This window comes from Scyliorhinus canicula, chromosome 9 (genome assembly GCF_902713615.1).
Source record: "Scyliorhinus canicula chromosome 9, sScyCan1.1, whole genome shotgun sequence".
NCBI classification, from domain to species: Eukaryota; Metazoa; Chordata; class Chondrichthyes; order Carcharhiniformes; family Scyliorhinidae; genus Scyliorhinus; species Scyliorhinus canicula.
In genome coordinates, this window is record NC_052154.1 from 128,551,029 (window position 1) to 128,572,428 (window position 21,400).

General features: G+C 46.2%; 1 protein-coding gene across 1 annotated transcript in view; it reads left to right on the forward strand.

Moving 5' to 3' along the window:
- The window catches only part of LOC119971676 (anoctamin-9-like), a 411,929-nt gene that overhangs the window by 96,196 nt on the left and 294,333 nt on the right, over window positions 1-21,400 (forward strand). Inside the window, exons 6-7 of the mRNA XM_038807554.1 lie at window positions 4,451-4,509; window positions 16,121-16,209. Of these exons, the coding sequence (XP_038663482.1) occupies window positions 4,451-4,509; window positions 16,121-16,209 (148 nt within the window). The remainder of the gene's footprint in view (window positions 1-4,450; window positions 4,510-16,120; window positions 16,210-21,400) is intronic.

The following is a 21,400-nucleotide window of genomic DNA, read 5'->3' on the forward strand; positions in this document are numbered from 1 at the left end:
CTTTCGCCTCTTCACTCAGGCAGCACGCCATGATAAAGTCGAGAGTCATGAAGCCTGAGGTGTATTTTTTGAGGGGGGGGTTGGGGGAAGGGGAAGGGGGGGGGGGGGGGTGATTTTCTCCTCACAGAAAAGCAAACATGGAGGGAGGGAAGGAGGGGGAGGCAGAAGAAAATCGGGAAAAAACACTCTGCCAAGAACCCCCCCCATCCTGCTTATTTTTCTTTCACTGTGGAGACATGATCCTCCTCCTCCTCCGACATATATTTCTCCCTCTCCCTCTCAAACTCTTGTGCCACCTACTTCCCAGGGATTATTTTTCTCTTCAGAATATTTTTAAAAAATAGTTTCTTCTTTCAATTACTGATATATATATTTTAAAAAAAAACAATGATAAAATGTCTCCTCGCCGGACTCTTTCTCTCTCTCACACACACAAATACACTGTGCCCCCCTCCCCCTGATTGAGCCAACTTGACTACCGGAAGCCAAACATTTCTTAAAGCGACATTCTCATGAAACCAGATTGTGCTGCAGAAGCCTGACCACTAACATGTCCCACCGAGGTGCGTGTACCTGCACTGGTGGAGGGTGGGGATGACAGCTGTGATGTGCCTTATGGTGGCATCCACGGAGCTCACTTCCGAGGTGGTCTTCTGGGAGGCTGGAGATGGTGTCACCCAGGATGGGCCAGCACCGTTGGTTGCAGGACTTGTTGGAGAATGGACATGTGGTCAGTGGGAGGGATGGGCCAGTCAGTAAGGCAATAACTACTCACTTTTCACAGGTCCTCTGGGTGGGGCCTGGTGGTTCCTCACCTCTGCGGTATCCGCTAGCCTCCGCGTTGGTGATCGCCCTGTCCTCGGCCACTCCGGTTACCTCCAGGGTGCGCTCCATGAAGGTGGTAAGGATCCTGATGTCTGACACACCATCATCAGTCTGGGCCCTTTCCCAGCGATTTGGGGAGCGCTTTTTCTGCGGAGACACAGAGGGGGCATCGTTAGACACATGCATAGTTCGCATTGATGCAAGGGGGGGAGTGTGAAGGAGGTGTTGGGGGAGAGATTGAATGGGGGAGGAGGAAGGGTTGGGGGGTTAGACAGTCCTGTGGTGGGAGGTTAAGAGGTCTTGGGGGGGGGGGGGGGGGGGGGGGGGGGGGGGGGGGGGGGGGGGGGGGGGGAGTTGGGGGGGGTGTTTGTGTCTACTCACCAAGGCAAATATATGGATCCAACACCATAGACCTCAAATTGATGCAGAATAAGGACAGACCTTTTTTGACAAAAAATATTAACCTCCGATGGAGAGAATCCTTCAAAGCACTAGACCAGGATGCAATCACAGATGAAGTTATGTTTGAGGAAATCCCCCAATTCTGCATCAAAGATAATCTTGGATTTCCACCAAGCATGGATGAAGTTGAAGCCACCATTAAACACGTGGAGAATGGATAAGCCGCAGCAGTTGTTGGGAATCCAGCTGAGATTTTCAAACATGGAGGAGAAGAAATCACCGTCATTTCCATCAGCTGTTCCTGAAAATGTGGGACAGAGAAGAAATCCCTGCCAACCTCAGGGATGCCACATAATTGCCACCAAGGAGACAAAGCGGACTGTGAGAACTACCGATGAATCTACCTACTCTCCATCACCAGGAAGATCATCACCCGAATCCTTATGAGCTATTTTCTTTCAGACGCTGAAGAAAACCTCCTGGAACGCCAGTGTGGCTTATAACCAAACTGTGGAACAATAGACCTAATGTTCACCATGCGACAACTTCAAGAGAAAAATCCGGGAGCAACATCAACCACTCTACATGGCCTTCATCGATCTGACCAAGGATTTTGACTTAGTCAGTTGGGAAATGCTTTGGAAGATCCTGTCAAAGACTGGCTGTCCAGAGTAATTAATCAAAATCCTCCGACTATTCCGCGACAAGATGTCGGTAACAGTCCTCAGCGATGGAAATAAGACGGAAACCTTTGTGGTTAGGACTGGAGTCAAGCAGGGATGTGTTATGCTCCCATTCTTTTTTACCTTCATCGCCACCATCATTCACCTCATCAGGAACAAATTTCCCTGTGTAGTGGACATCGTCTACATGATGGACGGAAAACTTTTCAACCGGTTGAAATCCAAGAAGAACACTACACTGACATTGCTCTTGAAACTTCAGAATGCGGATTACAAGCCATCACTCAGAAGAGAATCTCCAAGTCGTGCTTGACACCTTCACGGAAGAATACTGAAGAATCAGTTTCAGCCTCACCCTCAAGAAGACCCAAGTCTTTTACCAACACGCACCAGGGCAATATCCAGTCTCTACCTTCATCGAGGTCAAAATGGAGAAACTCTCGAAGGCTAACTTCGGTGTGGAGATTAAAGGTTGTATCCAATCCACGATCACCGCATTTGGACACCTAAGAATGAGAGGGATGAGAGTCTTCGATGACCATGCTGATACCGAGATCTTTGTGTACAAAGCAGTTGCCCACTCAACACTCCTCCATGGCTCAGAAACTTCACATCAGCTGGAAAGACAGGCATACTATCATAAAGGAGCCAAGAGCACCAGCATTGAAGCCATGGTCATCCAAAATCAACTTTGTCGGCCGGTCAAGTGCTTAGGATGGCAGAATCCCGACTGCCAAAGCAAATCATCTTCGTCCAGCTCAAGGAAGGCTCCCGAACAAGAGGAGGACAAAGGAAGCACTTCAAAAACACTTTGAAGGCTTATCTCAAGAAATACAGCATAGACGTCGATGTATGGGAGACCCTTGCTCAGATAAGACCAACTTGGAGGAACCTCCCGATTGAAAGGTGTCATGTGAGAGTACCTTTAAGAAATGGGTGTTTATAAATGGGTGTGTATATAAATTTCTGTAGTGAGAGTACCTTTAAGAAATGGGTGTTTATTACTGCAGTGATGTCAGAGAGTGGGTGGAGCTGGGCTGTCTCTCAGTTTTTTACTTTCGCTTTCGGCTTTTTGCTGCAGAGTGGGTTTGGTTTCATTTTAGTTTTGAAGAAGCTGCAATCACAGCAGGATCTGTGAATCTCTGTAAGCTTATGAGTGTCCGTTTGCTGATTTCAACGTGGTAACTGTTCTCAGTAGTGAAGTTAAGCCTAATGTCTTTCTGTTAAAAGGTGTTTTAAAGTCTTATGAATGTTAAAAGGAAAGTAAGAATTACTTAGTGTTGTATTCTTTGGGGGTTGTATTTGAATTGATGGTTGCTGGGATGTTCACTGTATGTTGTAAAAAGGTTAACTTGAGTTCATAGAATAAACATTGTTTTGCTTTAAAAAATACTTTCCCATTTCTGCTGTACCACACCTGCAGAGTGGGCCGTGTGCTTCCCATACCACAATCTATTAAAAGTTGTGGGTCAGGTGAACTCCATGATACACTTTGGGGTTCTCTAAACCCTGGCCCATGACAAAGGACACAATTCTTTGAGAACATTTGATGGCAAGAGTTGGGAAATGGGAGCCCGTGAAAGGAATACCAGCGATTTGAGTCCAAGGACGAATCCCACCTCCCGGAAACACCTGCCAAGTGTGTGGTCGGAGAAGCAGCTCTAAGATTGGGCTCATCAGCCATGCAAGGATCTACAGAACCCATGACCAGTGACATGGAGTTTCTTAGCTGGTCAATCATATTCGTTAGCGAGTGATCACCGAAGAAGAAGGAGGATTCCGCCAAGTTGTAAATATGCTGTTATATATGCATTATATGCATTAGGTTCAATTCTTTGGAGGAGGAGTCCGACAGGGGTTGTTCTAACCGTGGCACCTTGGGCACAGTGGCACTCACACCTGGTGAGTAATGGAACACCAATCAAGGAAGGTTCCCGCAGGAACTCACTGTGAGGTCTCCAGGAATACCTGGTGCACTACCCCAGAAGTGGACGATCCTCCCCATGCAGGCAACGTGCTCACCATGGTGGTGAAGAATGATCACATATTGCACCATTACATGGCTCAATTGGTGGCCATGCTGCTGAGGTTCCTGTCTGTGGAAAAAGTACATGGTGGTTGAAAGTCATCAGACTCCCTCCTGGCATCTTTCCTGCCATATTGCCTGCTCTCCCAGCTCATTTTCGAGAGCTGGAAAAATCCAGTCCTTGGTTTTAAGATTTAAAAATACAGTCTTCTTTAGGTATTATTTTGGTATACTTCCAAATTGTGGTACCTCATATCGTCCTGTCTTTCATAACACTTTCAACCAACAAACTTAAAATCCAGTACATAATTTGTTGATTTATCCAACTCCTTGTGTCCAAAGTAGGTTATTGCCCTCCTGCTGGCTTTTCAATGATAAAATACTAATCTGTACGTTGAGTACTGAAGTCTTTCAAGGTATAATGATATGGACTGAAGGTTCATCATTGCACCATTATGGAGCAGTTTCCTTTTGCATTGTTTGGACATAAATATGTTAATTTTCTTAAATACAGGGGGTCTTCGTCAATTACTAGAAAGCAAGACATTTGACTCAGCCTTCCCACTTCATGAGGTAAATATAGATACTTATTTTGGTGAAAAAAAACAGTTGTAGAGTGTTTGTAAATATCTTAAAGAACTAAATTATCTCACCATTAAAGAAACATGCCTTTTATTAAACAGGATCAGGCTTAAAACTGGAGACAGGAATAGTGATGTTACAGACTCATAGGGCGGGATTCTCCGACCTGGTGCAGCGGCCCTCTGGGATTCTCCATCTCACCAGCCGGCCAATGGAGGTTCCCATTGTGGGCAGCCCCACGCCGTCGGGAAATTCCCGGGCTGCCGATGAAACGCAGAATCCCAACAGTGGAGAATCCAGCCCATAATGTTTTACAGCCCTTTGGCCCATTGTGCCTGTGCCAGCCATCAAATACCTATCTATTCTAATCCCATTTTCCAGCACTTGGTCTGTAGCCTTGTATGCTATGGCATTTCAAGTACTTATCTTTTTTTAATTTAAAATGTTTTAATTGAATTTTTACATCTGTACACTATACAACAGGTGCGCAAGACGGATCGTATATACAATTTACAAGTTCTCCTTTCATCGGTCTTGCCCCTCCCCCCTCCTCCCCCTTTTTGTTATTCGGGCTCCACCTTGGGCCCTTTCTTCCGTCGAGATACTGTAGGCTCTCTTCAGTTTTGCATTTGTTACTATTGCTCCTATGTCTTTGTCGGGGAGGGTGCCCTCTGGCCCCTCCTCGATCTTTTCCTATGTCCCCTTCTGATGTTTCCCTGGGTTCCTTCCTTGCTCCCCCCTCTCCCCCGCCGCCTGTGATTTTCAAAATAATTGTTGGATGCAAGTCCAATATGATGATGAAACAGCAGTATCACTGAATACAAAGCAATTGAGCTCAGCAACAATAACTATCAAGAAGGAGCGAGAGATGGTCGCTGTGACTGGGCAATTGTTGTAATTAATGGGTGTTATTCTGAGTTGGAGATCATGATACGATGGGCTAGAAATGTTGCTCCTTTGCACTGCAGGAGTTGGCAGTACAGAAACCAGAGGCCCTCTCAGTGGCATGCACTGTACTTCCTGCACATCCCTCATGGCACCGAGCACAGTAGCATGTGTAATCTGTTTGTGCACAAGAAATGTACCAATTACCCAGATCATTACTTTTAATAGCTGATGTAGCTGATTTGATGTATGTTTTTGAAATTTGGATTGGGCCAATCAACTGAACGCACGTGCCATTCACTCACAAAAGTATATGCATTCAGCTAGAAGAGGCACACTCCATGAGCACTATTTGAAGAGCCAGTCACCCAACTTGCTGATACAGTAATTTTATTACTAACTGCTGTTTTGAAAAGTTTGTGTAAGTACTGTGGAGTCTTTTTGGAAGTGTTGTGGGTTTCTGGATTTGTCAAAGAGTGTTGCACCCTAGCAGAGAGGACAGAGTATTTGGTAACCTGTCATCACAAAAGCTGGGGAGGACTTGAGGGCTGTGGTTGCAGTTCCTCTGAATCTGCAATATGAAAGAAAACTGAGCAGCAGTTCTAGAGATAGGAAGCACTTTATGGAGAGAGAAGGAGGAGGAACTGGAGAGGTGGGATCTGAGTGTGCCTTTGCTCCTGATGGCCTGCCCTTGAGTGCCTATTCAGACTCTGGTTCCCTTTCTTATGGTTTCACCACCTTCTCTATAATCTTGTGATGTTCCATTACAGTGATCCTGCAACAACTGCTGAAATAATTTATCAAACAAAAGAGTTTGTGAGAGTCTATATGCCACTTGAGCACAGAGAACCACAACCATGATAACAGAAGAATGAACCTGCATGGTACCTAGCATGGATCTCATGACCTCGGAGCTTTCACGGCAGCACGGTAGCACAAGTGGATAGCACTGTGGCTTCACAGCACCAGGGTCCCAGGTTCGATTCCCCGCTGGTCACTGTCTGTGCGGAGTCTGCACGTTCTCCCCGTGTCTGCGTGGGTTTCCTCCGGGTGCTCCGGTTTCCTCCCACAGTCCAAAGATGTGCAGGTTAGAGGGATTGGCCACGATAAATTGCCCTTACTGACCAAAAAGCTTAGGAGGGGTTATTGGGTTACAGGGATAGGGTGGAAGTGAGGGCTTAAGTGGGTCGGTGCAGACTCGATGGGCCAAATGGCCTCCTTCTGCACTGTATGTTCTATGTTTATATTAGCACTGAGAGATTGACTGAATGACTTTTGCCTCTGCTGCAATGGAAGCTGAGGCTTTGGCCACCAGATGCTGCATCATAAGTTGGTCTACAAATAATACCAAGGATTTGGCCACCACTTGCATGCTAGAACGGATGGGCTTGATACTCTGCACATTGTCCTGTGCCACATTGAAACCAGACTTTATCAAATCCTTTGACAGTAGCTAGAGGCTCTGCGACAGGCCTGCCACTGAACCAAGTAGCTTGACTTGCGTGCTCATTAGCTTTTCCCTACATACTGGCCCATCAAAAGTCCTCATCTAAGTCTTCTACAGAAGAATGCGTGTTTGACCTTGCCCTTGGTTGAACTAATACACAAGCTATCTTTTTCCCTGCTTTGCCACAGTCCACTTGTGCTTGGAAACTCACCACAAACAGATCCTGATTCTCTACTATCCTTGAAAGTTCATGCAGTGTCAGCATCTGAACTGGTGGCTGCGAGGATCAGATCAAGTGACAATGCTGCTTCCTCAGAGGAGTGTAGCTGAGATTGCTACAGCTGACCAGTTGCAGTTTCTGGGTGTATAAATGAAAATCAGAAGTGGAAAGTTGGAAAAAGCAAAGAGGGCTGGGATGAAAAGGAAGAGAGAATCTATCTCCTTTTGATGTTCAACAACATTACCATCGCTGAATCCCTGCAATCAACGTACTGGGTGTTACCGTTGACTAGTTATTTAGTGAAACTAGCCCTAATCGCATAGCTGCAAGAAAAGGTAATAGGTTTGGAATTCTGCAGCTAATATTTAATCCTGAAAGCCAGAAGCCATTAGTGTGATGAAATATTCTTCACTTCCCTGGTTGAATGTAGTTCCAGCACTCAAAAAGCTCAACACCATCCAGAACAAAGCATCCACTTGATCAGCACCCCATTCAGCAGCGAAAGCATTCATTACCTCTATCACTAGTGCACAGTTGCAAGTGTCTACCATTCATAAGATGCACTGTAACTCACTAAGGCTGCTTTGACAGCAGCTTCCAAAACTGCTAGCTATATCATCTAAAAGGACAAAGGCAGTCCCGTAACCCCTACCGCCTACAGGTGCAACAGCCACATGGAAATATTACCACCTCCAAGTTCACCTCTAAGTCACAAACCATTCTGATTTATAACTATATCGCTATTCCTTCACTGTTGTTGGATCAAAGGCTTGAACACCCTTCATAAAATTATGTTGAGTGTACCTCCATCATATGAACTGCAGTGGTTCAAGAAGGCAAAACACCACCAATTGCTCAAGGGCAATACGGGATGGTCAACAAATGCTACCCTCTCCAGCAACGCTCAAATCCTGAAGTAAAATGATGGTGCACACAATAGATCAGTCTTTAGGAGACCATTATGGTAATAATCACAGATCATTCACTCATTGTCACTAAGTTGGTTAATAATTTAGTTATATTGCATTTGAACTTCATCTAGAGATTTTATTCCTAGGGGGCTGGTTGAAGTAGGGTGACGAGAAGAGCATGGGAGCCCCTGTCATTTGTCTGCCGGGGAATAAAACCTAAAACATGCCTATTTTCATACAAATCAGGAGCCTTCATAGTCTCATGAGCTTGGTGGTGCAGGGCCCTGGTAGGCACAATTCCATTATAATCACTGGAATTGCAAAGTCAAATTTTTAGCAGTCTTTCTCTGCTTTTCTTTCCATCTTTCTCAGATTTGGCTGCTTTCAGAATTTTTTTGGACTACAAGTCATAACCAAAAGTTATATTTAACTGAAAATGTTAACTGCCCACTCTTCAAGATGCTGTCAGTCCTGGTGGTATTTTCCAGAACTTTCAGTTTTATCTTCAGATTTCTAGCATCTGCAGTATTTTTCTTTTAATTTATTGTTTTAGTCCAAACCTACAATTTGATGAGTACAAGGTGTTATTTTCTCTGTCCCATGCAAGCTATGCATCCATGAACATACAGAAACACAATTTGAGACAAGTAAATGTCAAAATAAACATCCAACATAAAATTGAATTAAGGTTCTGTAATTTGCTTATTTTTTAACCATCTTAATCTGGAGAACTGAGTAGAAACTAGTAGAAACTAAGAATAATCATGCCAGCAATTCAGCTGACTAATCATAAGACTATAAGACAAACGTGCAGAATTAGGCCACTTGGCCCATTGAGTCTGCTCCGCCATTCAATCATGGCTGATATTTTTCTCATCCCCATTCTCCTGCCTTCTCCCCATAACCCCTGATCCCCTTATTAATCAAGAACTTATCTATCTCTGCCTTACAGACACTCAGAGAACTGGCTCCACAGCCTTCTGCAGCAAAGAGTTCCACAGATTCACCACCCTCTGGCTGAAAACATTCCTCCTCATCTCTGTTTTAAAGGATCGTCCCTTTAGTCTGAGATGGTGACCTCTGGTTCTAGTTTTTCCTACAAGTGGAAACATCCTCTCTACGTCCACTCTATCCAGGCCTCGCAGTATTTTGTACGTTTCAATAAGATCCCCTCTCATCCTTCTAAACTCCAACAAGTACAGACCCAGAGTCCTCAAACGTTCCTCATACGACAAGTTCTTCATTCCAGGGATCGTTCTTGTGAATCTCCTCTGGACCCTTTCCAAGTCCAGCACATCCTTCCTTAGATAAGGGGCCCAAAACTTCTCACAATACTCCAAATGGGGTCTGACCAGGGCCTTATACAGCCTCAGAAGTACATCCCTGGTCTTGTATGATAGCCCTCTTGAATGCTGACATTGCATTTGCCTTCTTAACTGCCGACTGAACCTGCACATTAACCTTAAGAGAATCGTGAACAAGAACTCCCAAGTCCCTTTATGCTTCTGCTTTCCGAAGCATTTCCCTATTTAGAAAATAGTCTATGCCTAGTTTCCTCCTTCCAAAGTGCATAACCTCACATTTTTCCACATTGTATTTCATTTGCCACTTCATTGCCCACTCTCCTAGCTTGTCCAAGTCCTTCTGCAGCCCCCTTGCTTCCTCAATACTACCTGTCCCTCTACAGATCTTTGTATCATCTGAAAACTTAGCAACAGTGCCTTCTGTGCCTTCTTCCAGATCATTAATGTATATTGTAAAAAGTTGTGGTCCCAGCACAGATCCCTGAGGCACACCACTAGTCACCGGCTGCCATCCTGAAAAAGACCCCTTTATCCCCACTCTTTGCCTTCTGCCAGTCAGCCAATCCTTTATCCATGCCAGGATCCTACCCTTAACACCATGGGTTTTTAACTTATTTAACAGTCTCCTATGCGGCACCTTGTCAAAGGTCTTCTGGAAATCGAAATAAATCACGTCCACTGATTCTCCTTTGTCTAACTTGCTTGTTACCTCCTCAAAGAACTCTAACAGATTTGTCAGACACGACCTCCCTTTGACAAAGCCGTGCTGACTCAGTCCTATTTTACCATGCACTTCCAAGTGCTTCGCAATCTCATCTTTAATAACAGACTCTAAAATCTTACCAATGACCGAAGTCAGACTAACCGGCCTATAATTTCCCGTCTTCTGTCTCCCTCCCTTCTTAAACAGTGGTGTTACATTAGCCACCTTCCAGTCCTCTGGGACCCTTCGTGCCTCCAGTGATTGCTGAAAGATCATCACCAATGCCTCCACAATTTCCTTAGCTATCTCTTTTAGGACCCTGGGGTGTAGTCCATCCGGTCCAGGTGACCGTACTTATAATTTATAAGAAATTAGATACAGTGAACATGCTCAAACTATCCAACTTCTATTCAACTAAATGAGTCAGAACTTCTGGAAAAATATAAATCTCAGCCCACATTTTTAATAGAGGCTAAGGCCTTCATGGAGAAAACTTAAAAATGAAGATACGAGTATGATAACATTGGTTATTGGTATGATTACTCCTCCACTGCTGAAGGTTGGGGATGGGGCTTGTTGAATCCAGTGGGCAGTCTGCCTACTTACCCTCACGGTAATTTTACCAATGGTGGGGAAGCTGTCATGAGTTCTGCCCTCTAGTAGGCCAATTGAGGCCCTTAAGAAGGCCCTTCTAAGGGCCTCATCATACCAGCAGCAGCATTTAACTGGTGGCTGGGGAGGCTCAGGGCAAGCAACCATTCCAGCAGGTTTTCCAGGCAACCGGCACTTAAGTGTTCGTCCCCAGCATGGGTTTCCTTCCTTTCCCGGGGGGGGTTTGGTGCGGAAATCACAGTGTCCTGCATAATCCATCCCGTTGTGCTATGTTACTTTTCTTTATTCATTCATGGGATATGGGCGTTGCTGACTGGGCCAGCATTTATTGCCCATATATCAGGCATTTAAGAATGCCACACCGACCTCCTCAGAAGACAAACACGAGACACCACTGACAGAGTACCCTTCGTCGTCCAGTACTTTCCTGGGGCGGAGAAACTACGACATCTTCTTTGCAGCCTTCAACACATGAAAATGAAATGAAAATCACTTATTGTCACGAGTAGGCTTCAATGAAGTTACTGTGAAAAGCCCCTAGTCGCCACATTCCGGCGCCTGTCCGGGGAGGCTGATACGGGAATCAATGAAGATGAACATCTTGCCAAGGTCATCCCCACACCTCCACTACTGGCCTTCAAACAACCACGCAACCTCAAACAAACCATTGTTTGAAGCAAATTACCCAGCCTTCAGAACAGCGACCACGACATTACACAACCCTGCCAGGGCAATCTCTGCAAGACATGCCAGATCATCGAACACTTAAGTGCCGGTTGCCTGGAAAACCTGCTGGAATGGTTGCTTGCCCTGAGCCTCCCCAGCCACCAGTTAAATGCTGCTGCTGGTATGATGAGGGCCTTCTTAAGGGCCTCAATTGGCCTACTAGAGGGCAGAACTCATGACACCATTACACGTGGTAACACCACCCACCAGGTACGCAGCACATACTCGTGCGACTCGACCAATGTAGTCTACCTCTTATGCTGCAGGAAAGGATGTCCCGAAGCGTGGTACATTGGCGAGACCATGCAGACACTGCGATAACGAATGAACGGGCATCGTGCGACAATCACCAGGCAGGAATGTTCCCTTCCAGTCGGGGAATACTTCAGCAGTCAAAGGCATTCAGCCCCTGATCTCCGGGTAAGCGTTCTCCAAGGCGGTCTTCAGGACACGCGACAACGCAGAATTGACGAGCAAAAACTTATAGCTAAGTTCCGCACGCATGAGTGCGGCCTCAACCGGGATCTTGGATTCATGTCGCATTACATCCACCCCCCACCATCTGGCGTGGACTTGCAAAATCCTACCAACTGTTCTGGCATGAGACAATTCACACCTCTTTAACCTGTGATTATCCCTCTCCCTGGATCTGTAATGATTTGATTACCTGCAAATGCTCGCATTCCAAGCATTGTCCAGCATCTCTGACTTTGTCTATATAAATGTTTCTGGAACATACCTCTCCATTCACCTGAGGAAGGAGCTCCGAAAACTCGTGTTTGAAACAAACCTGTTGGACTTTAACCTGGTGTTGTAAGACTTCTTACTGTGCTCACCCCAGTCCAATGCCGGCATCTCCACATCATGGTCAAATATAGTGGAAGATCAGTGAAGGCGATCAAGGGATGGTGAGAAAGGTAAAAGGGAAGGGAGATTGAATGGTGAAAGAGGATGGAAAGAAAAAAAATCAGTTGGAAACACTGGGCCAGGGAAGTAAAATGACCACAAACCATTCTTTAGACTTGGGAGGAATGGTTAAAGAACAAAACACTATGGGCGGTATTTTCAGTTGCCCGACGCCGATATCGTAATCGGCGATAGGGCAGAGAATCGACTCCGACACCCAAATCGGGGCTGGCGCCGGTTTGACACCGGTGAGCCATGCTCCGCCCCCTCGGAAATGGCGTCATCACGCAGTGCCGTTGCAACGGCGTTGGCACATCACCGGACGACCCTCCCGCAATGCTCCGGCCCCGATGGTCCGAGTTCCCAACGGCGCGGGATGCATGTGGTCTCAACGGTTGGGAACCCGGCGTGGTGGCTGCGGACTGTGTCCAGCGTCACCACACTCAGCAGGGATCTGTGCCACTGGCCAGCAGGCTTCAGCGAGGGCTAGGGGGACTGGTGGGGGTGGCCGGGGGGTAGCCTGTGGGGCTGCGGATGGCGGGTCAGTTCCACGCACGGCCGGCGTCACGTACAGCGCGACCGCTGCAGGTCGTCAGCCGTGCACATGCGTGGCCAGGTACCCGGCATTCTCCGGCCGTGTTCGGCGCAGGAGCCGGGAGTTTCACCTGGCGCCGCTGCTAGCCCCTCACCGGTCCTGGAATCGGTGAGGGTTTCACGCCAAATTTTTGGTCGTAAAAGACCACACATGCTCCGTTGGTGTCAACACTTAGTTGCTGAAACGGAGAATCTAGCCCTCTATTTTTTTTAATTACCCCATTCATGGGACGTGGACATGGCTGGCAAGGCAAGCATTTATTACTCATCTTTAATTTCCCAAAGAAGGTGATGGTAAACTGCAGCAGTGCGTATGGTAAAGGTATTTCCTCTGTGCTGTTAGGTCAGGGGCAACATTGTGGCACTGCTGCCTCACAGCGTCACGGACCTGGGTTCAATTCTGGCCTTGGATGACTGTGTGAAGTATTCACTTTCTTCCGTGGGTTTCATCTGGGTACTCCGGTTCCCTCCCACAGGCAAAGATATGCAGGGTAGGTGGATTGGCCATGCTAAATTGCCCTACAGTGTCCAAGGATGTGTAGGTTAGGTGGGGTTACAGGGGATGGGGGCGGAGAGTGGGCCTAGACAGGTGCTCTTTTAGAGGGTTGGTGGGGACCCGATGAGCCAAATGGCCTCCGTCTGCACTGTAGGAATTCTATGATTCTAAGTGTTCCAGGATTTGTACCCAGTGATGGTGATGCGCCGCATGCAGTGCTGTCCTTCGTAGACGTTACGGATGTATGAGGTGTTGCCAGTGAACCCTTGATCATTATTCAACTGTGCATGTTATAAGTGGTACTCGCTGCTCTGGTGGTGGAGGGAAAGTTAAATTGGCAGAATAGGCACCGATCAAGCATGCTGCTTTGTCCTGGATGGTGTCCATCTTTTGAATGTTGTTGGAGCTGCACTCGTCCAAACGAGTGGAGAGTATCTCATTACACTTCCTTATTTTTGCCTTTTAGATGGTGGAATGACTTAGAGGAATTCGGAGGTAAATCATTTTCGATAGTCTGCCCAACCTCTTGCAGCCACAGTATCTATCTATTGGTCCAATTAAGCTCTTTTTCAGTGTTGTCCTGTTCAACCTCCTCACCCCCAGAATGTAATTCAACACTGGTAATGCCATTGATAAGTGTTAAATATCTAGATACAGAGCGGCCTTTAGTTTTATATGTTTGTGGGGTCAAGAAAATACTATGAATTCCTAGAAATTTCATGGAATACACAGTGCAGAAGTAGGCCATTCAGCCCATCGAATCAGCACTAGCCCTTGGAAAGAGCAACGCCACCTGAGCCCACACCTCCACTCTATCCCTTAACTCCAGCTAACCTTTTTAGACACTAAGGGCAATTTAGCATAGCCAATCCACCTAACCTGCACATCTTTGAACTGTGGAAGGAAACCGGAGCACCCGGAGGAAACCCACGCAGACACGGGGAGAACGTGAAGACTCCGCACAGACAGTGACCGAAGCCGGGAATCGAACCTGGGATCCTGGAGCTGTGAAGCAACTGTACTAACCACTGTGTTACCATGCTGCCCTTGAATGTTGAGCTACACTTTTTTAAATCAAGAATTTTCATGTCAGAGTGCTGAACATTTCTATTTAAATTTAGTATATTGATTACAACTTTTTTGATTTATATCATACATGTATTTATTTTAATCTCAGTGGATAGATTTATTATTTATTTGTTGAACATAATTTTAAATTCTTTGTATTCCTGCCAAATACAAGTAACTTGATTAGGCAAGTAGAAAACTTCTTTGTGACATCTGTCAAGATAATTATGTGAAATAATGATGAGGTTTGCTGTTTCTGTTTGGCTACATTTTTCACTTTTATTTTGCTGTTTTATTTGGCTGTTCATTCAAAGCTTTTAACCTGTTGTCATGATCGGGAGATATTAGGAACTTGGGTACAGAAATGGGATCCAAATATAGCAGACAATTTTGGAATTAAACAGACTGAGGGAAAAGGCTGCTAGCAGCAAAGCCAGAGGGACATGGCCATAACCTGAGTTACCTTGCTCATTCAGACTTAATCTTGTTCATTGCGAATACACAGGATGCCCCAGTTCAGCCAGGATGATCCACTGAAGATCTATTGTCATTCAGGACAATCTTGTTTGACCAGCCATTATCCCATCACAGAGTTTGATGACCTATTTGTCCATAAATGGAAGGTTGGTTGGCATTGCTCTGTTCTTATGTAGATATGGGAATGGGAAATCAGACAGCCTAGATAACATTAATGGATTCAAGTCTGCCCCCCTCAGGGGAGAACCTTTGTGTGAGTGGGTGGGTGGAGTTTAGAGAGAGAGAAATGAAAATCACTTATTGTCACAAGTAGGCTTCAAATGAAGTTACTGTGAAAAGCCCCTAGTCGCCACATTCCAGCGCCTGTTCGGGGAGGCTGGTACGGGAATTGAACCCACGCTGCTGGCCTGCCTTGGTCTGCTTTCAAAACTACCGATTTAGCCCTGTGCTAAACCAGCCCGAGAAAGAATGCTGTTCTGAACAGTTACAGGAGAAGGCTGTGGAAATTGACCAGAGAGGCCCTAAAAGTTGCCACCGAAGCAGGCTTTGGAAAAGGGTTCTGAACAAATGTCCCTAACAGAAAAAGAATTGCTTTGTTAAACGCAAGTGTTGCCTTTGCCTGTTCGTGTAACTGAAATGAGAGCTGCTTGTTCATGTAAAGTATTATTTAATGGGAAATAGAATGGAAAGGTTAAGAATCTGCATTTAATCTGTTAAGTGTTAGAGCTGAAATAAAAGTTTAAATATTTTTTATTTTGTTTTAGTGAAGTTTGTTTGCAAAATAACCAAGCTCTATTTCTTATATTATCACTCCTGGAATTAATCAATCTTTCTGCACCATTTAAAAACTTTAAAGAAGTTATGACATCTGGCCCAGCCTCTTAGCCACTGTTGAGAGATGACCAGGCATCTGTAACAAATATAAAGAGAGAAGGCTGACTATGATTCTGTACTACATTTGGAGATAGAAAATTAGGCCTCCTCCACCCATGATAGTTCACACCGATTACCAACTGTCAACTACTGTCAAAGAATTGTGCCAGTTGAATTATGTTACTAATTTTGGATGTATGTCCAAGGAGATGAGAGAGGATGTGACATCAGCAAAATAAGTGCTTCATTGACAAACCTTTCAGTAGTTCATGACAAGAGATCAAAACTACTTCCTGAACAATTGCTCACTTCATTAAATGCACAGTACTTAAGGAAGAGCAACAGCTTAATTCTACCTGATTTATTTTTGTTTTACTTAGGAAAAAATTTGGAAGAATGAACATGTGTTTCAGCGAGACTGGGCTACCTGGAAATGCTTTCTTGGCAAACAACCAATCAATCAGATCAGGTGATGCACTAATCAAGTACTATCAGAGCATGTATCATATTAATGCCTACATAGTGGGTGTGGGGAGGTTGTGTGGGGAGCAACAGGAAGCTCTCAAAATGTTCAAGGCTTACTCTAATTATCTCTTGTTATCTCTCAAACAAATCCCATTGCTGTTTGTCCACCTCACCAAGGTCATCCCTTGGGGATCAGGAGAAGGAAAGATGCCCAAGGAGTCATCATCATATCCGAGCAGCTCATACTCTGCCAATGCAGACACTAGCATATCAGAAGGATATTGTTCACATTTAAAGTCGGTGGCATGAGGGAAAGGGCACAGCACCAGAGTGCAGGAGGAGGTGATCTGAGTCGGTGGGCAGCACGGTAACATGGTGGTTAGCACAATTGCTTCACAGCTCCAGGGTCCCAGGTTTGATTCCCGGCTTGGTTCACTGTCTGTGTGGAGTCTGCACGTTCTCCCCCACAGTCCAAAGATGTGCAGGTTAGGTGGATTGGCCATACTAAATTGCCCTTAGTGTTCAAAATTTCCCTTAGCGTTGGGTGGGGTCACTGGGTTATGGGGATAGGGTGGAGATGCGGGCTTGGGTTAGGGTGCTCTTACAAAGAGGCGGTGCAGACTCGATGGGCCGAATGGCTTCCTTCTGCACTGTAAATTCTATGATTCTATGAGTCAAGGACATCTATGGACGGTCCCCTCGGAGGAGGGAAAACAGCTGCAATGATACACAATGAGGCACCGAAGGAGGACCTCAACTTTCATCTTTTGTGGCACAATATTTGGAGCAAAAGTGGACATCTGGGAAAGTTCCCTGAGGAAATGCAAGTTGACACATTGTGAGTGGAGGAGTCCATTGTGATGAGCTTGACCATGTCTCAGTTTCTCAATTACATGAACTTTAACCATGAAAGAATAGCCTTCTCAAGGAGAGTCACATGCAACATAATATTGAATGCATGCAAGAGCAACATGATGTCCTGCAAAGAGTTCATGTCTTACTCAATTGCCTATTCAGGCCATTCAAAGTGAGTGCTGATTGCTATGGAGTATGTGAGGATCTTTGCATTGGTGGCACAACAGTGACTGGAAGGGACGTTCCATCTAACCTGCCTGAATGGCAACCAGGAGCAGCAGATATGCCAACATCTGGCTGAGTTCCCTGAGGTATTGCAAGCCGACACAGTGAGTGGGGAAATTAATCATAATGACCAGCTTGACTCCAACAACATTTTAATATTCTCACTTCCAGACTTTGCCAGTACTGCCGCCAGACCCCTCAGTTGTGACACATGCCCAAGTGACCATGGCTGCCACTGCAGAAATGCAGAACCCGCAGTCTCCTATAGGTTTCCAATGTGTCCCTGCATAACAAGGCTGGCTACCATGTTCCTCAGTTTCATATAACTAGAGAGGTGAGCCTGGTGCCAGCTCCTAGCATTAACACAGAGTAGGAGTGTTCATGAATGCTTTAATCACTAAAAGGTTTACTTTAGTGTCATTTACTCTCACAATGTTAATAGTCTCATTCACACTGGATACTTTCTGCAGAGTAGACCATTAATTGTAGAATGATAGCTACCAATTCCAGGTAAAAATAAAGCAGGTTATTATCAGTGGCAATAGAAACTGCAGTCAGTAGTCGTTTGCTTAGTGACAGCAAGATTGTGAAGGTACTGTATTAGTTTGTAAGAGTTAATGAGGGTGACTTTGAGCCCATGTTAGCCATGAGCGTAAACAATGGCACAGCCCAAAATATCGCAAGAGTCAGAAAACTAGTTCTTGCTGGCTCCAATCCCTCCTGCAGCTAACAGAAACCTAGTTTTATGGTCCAGAAAGGATATAATTAAAAGCCAAGGGAAATTTACAGGCAACGCTTCAGTACAATGAAAAGCAGATATTGGAAACATTCTATGGGTTATGGATTCAGGAATTCTCACTTTTAAGTATGATGTGGAGATGCCGGCGTTGGACTGGGGTGAGCACAGTAAGAAGTCTTACAGCACCATGTTAAAGTCCAACAGGTTAGTTTCAAACACTAGCTTTCAGGGCACTGCTCCTTCCTCAGGTGAGTAGCTTGTACATCAGTTTTATCAGGAAAGTGAAAGGTGTCAATCAACATGAATCCAATTGTGACATTAAAAGGCTTCTCAGAATTATTTACAGGTCTGGGAAGGCTTAAGGCTGAATATAGCATTACTTTGAGAAGGGATGCTAAAGTTGTGTGCCTTTTCATAGCTAGGAATAAACCACACTCACGAATGAAGCAGGCCCGACTACAGATGGAAGAGATGACCAGAATAGGAGTCATCTCTCTTGTTACTTAGCCGGAGTGGTGCTCAGGAATGGTTCCAGTTCCTCAACCAAATGGAGTCTGTAATAACTTCGCCAAGGCCAGGATTCATACAAAACACTTTTTTATTTGAATAACGAAAAGAACTCGCACCCATGGCCTGCCTGTCCACTCCCATGGGTATAAGGAAGCCGAAGAGGAGAGTTGCTGGTTTTCCTGGCATAAGTTACATTGTTTGACCAAGTCCCTGACATTCGTGTTGAGCCCAGGCCACCAAACATAACTCCTGGTGAGCATCTTAATTTTGGAAACACCAGGGTGGCCGTTACATAATTCCATTCAGGTTGGGAGCTGCCCTGGGTGGGGGACAACTACCCTGGAACCCCACAAGATTATACCATCCTTCACACTGAATTGTTCTCTCTTAGTTAGGTATGGTTTCATGTCATCAGAGGATTGTTCTTGGATCCCACCATTTTAGCTTCGATAACGTTGGATCCTTCTATGTCCAAGCCTTGATTTGCTTTGTCGATACCAGGATGGCTTCGAAGAAATTCAAGGCCACTGTGACTTCTTCTAATCCAGACAAAGGAGCCAGGTTTGTGGGCAGAGGGAGACGACTCAAAGCATCAGCATTGGCTATTCATGTTCCAGGACGATGTTGTAAGGAATATTTGTAGTCTGCCAGCAAAAAGCTCAACAACTGTATTTTGACAGAGGTGAGATAGGGATTTCCTAGCTTCTTTAAAAAGGCCCAGTAAAGGCTTGTGGTCTTTCACTATCACAAAACGCCTACAACAGATGTACGAGAGGTGATGCCCATTCCGCAAATTGCACGGCTCTCATCATCCATAGGCTTTCCTGATGCCCAAGCTCAGTATCTACGTTCTCTAGCAACGAGTATTTAGCCAGTTGTGCTCTGAAGTATTTTGGCATGGCATCAGTGTCGATATAGATTCTGATTCTGGCTTCTTGGGCGCAATTCTCCGCTCCCACGCGGCATCGGGAAGGCCGTCGTGAACTCGGGCGAGTTTCACGATGGCGTCGGAGGCCACTCCTCGCACCCTATTCACCCCCTCCAGGGGGCTAGGAGCGGCATTGTGAGAAACTCTGCCGCTGGGCCTTGACGCGTGAAAGCGGTGCGCCGAGAATGATGCGACGGCGGCGCCTAAGTGACGTCAGCCGCGCATGCGCAGGTAGGCCTCCGCTGCCCCGCAAGACGTGGCGGCTTGATCTTGTGGGGCAGCGGAGGGGAAAGAGTGCGTCTCTTGGAGACGCCGGCCCGACGATCGGTGGGAACCGATCGCGGGCCAGTACACTCCCGAGCACGGCCATGGTGCTCAATCCCCTCTCCGCCCCCCACAGGCCCCAACCTTACCTTTCGCGGTATGTTCACGGTGTGGCTGCCGTCGGCGTGAACAGGTCGGGAACGTCAGGTCGCTTGGCCCATCCGGGCCGGAGAATTGGCAGTTGCCGTGAAAAACAGCGAGCGGCGATTCTGTGACACGCCATTTTGCGGGGGGGTTGGAGAATCGCGGGGGGTGCCAGGGCGGCGTGTCGTGATTCGCCCGGCCCTCCCGTGATTCTCCCACCCGGCGTGGGGAGCGGAGAATCGCGCCCCTTTTATTTTTCCACGGCCCTCTTGGAAGACTACAGAGTATTTACTGATAATTTTGTATAGTGCTCCAATGCCCAATCTGAAAATTTACAGCCAATCCAGTCTGATCCCCTGCAACCAATACCTCCCCATAAGGCTTTGTCCCTCTCCTTGCATGACAATGCGTGAAAGTTGGTCACTGGTGTCATTGTGGCTTGCATAATCTGAAAATGTTCTCCTGTATAGGTAGCTAGTTTTGCTCTGGTGTCCTCTAGACTCAGAGGTAGGATGCTAGCCTGGAATGTCTATTCTCCAGTGACGGAGACAGCAACCCCCATGTCCATCTCTATCTTTAATGGATGACATTCACGAGTAGCCTTAGCATTATCGGGGAGACCTTTGTTGTTATGATACACTTTGATTGCATCATCTTTTCGTCTGTAAGTGGGTGTACCTTCATGATACAAGCCTGTGCTGTCCTTGGCTTCTTGCCTGGGTAATACGTGTATTGCTGATTCCAGCAGCCTTGTTTTGGATATGCCCTTCTACATTGCTTACAGTAGTCCTTTACCTGGTATATAGATTCCTCTGGAGTGGGTTCCCTGGTATACCTGGGGCTGTCGTGAGGTTTCCTTTACTTCTGGGAAGACCCTGCAGCGTTCTGGTTAGGCGATGGATGACCAACATAACCTCTTCATCTGAGCTATGGGCTTTCAACTATGAAACCCCTCCCCCCAACCAGAGGACACTGAGTGGTGTAGGAAGCCTACGACCCATTACTGTCTCAGTGGGGCTACCCCAAGTACTGCGTGCAGAATAGTTTTGTACGAAAATAAAAATCTTGCCAGCCCCATTAACCATCTGCATTGCCCTCTCTGCCAAACCATTCAATGCCACATGGTATGGGGCAATGTGGATGTGGCGAATCCCATGCTTTTCACAAAAGTGGCAAATTCGTCACTCGTGAAAAAGGCCCCGTTATTGGTCACGAGTACCTCAGGGATTCCATGAGTGGAAAAAGAAATGCTCAGTCACTCGATGGTCGCCTGGGAAGTGATCGACACCATCTTTGCCAGGGGCTGTTTAGCTTAGGGCTAAATCGCTGGCTTTGAAAGCAGACCAAGCAGGCCAGCAGCACGGTTTGATTCCCATAACAGCCTCCCCGAACAGGCGCCGGAATGTGGCGATTAGGGGCTTTTCACAGTAACTTCATTTGAAGCCTATTCGTGACAATAAGCGATCTTCGTTCGTTTCGTTTGTGGATCTACAGCCACTTCGAGTGGGCGTGTACCAGGGTGAGATGCAT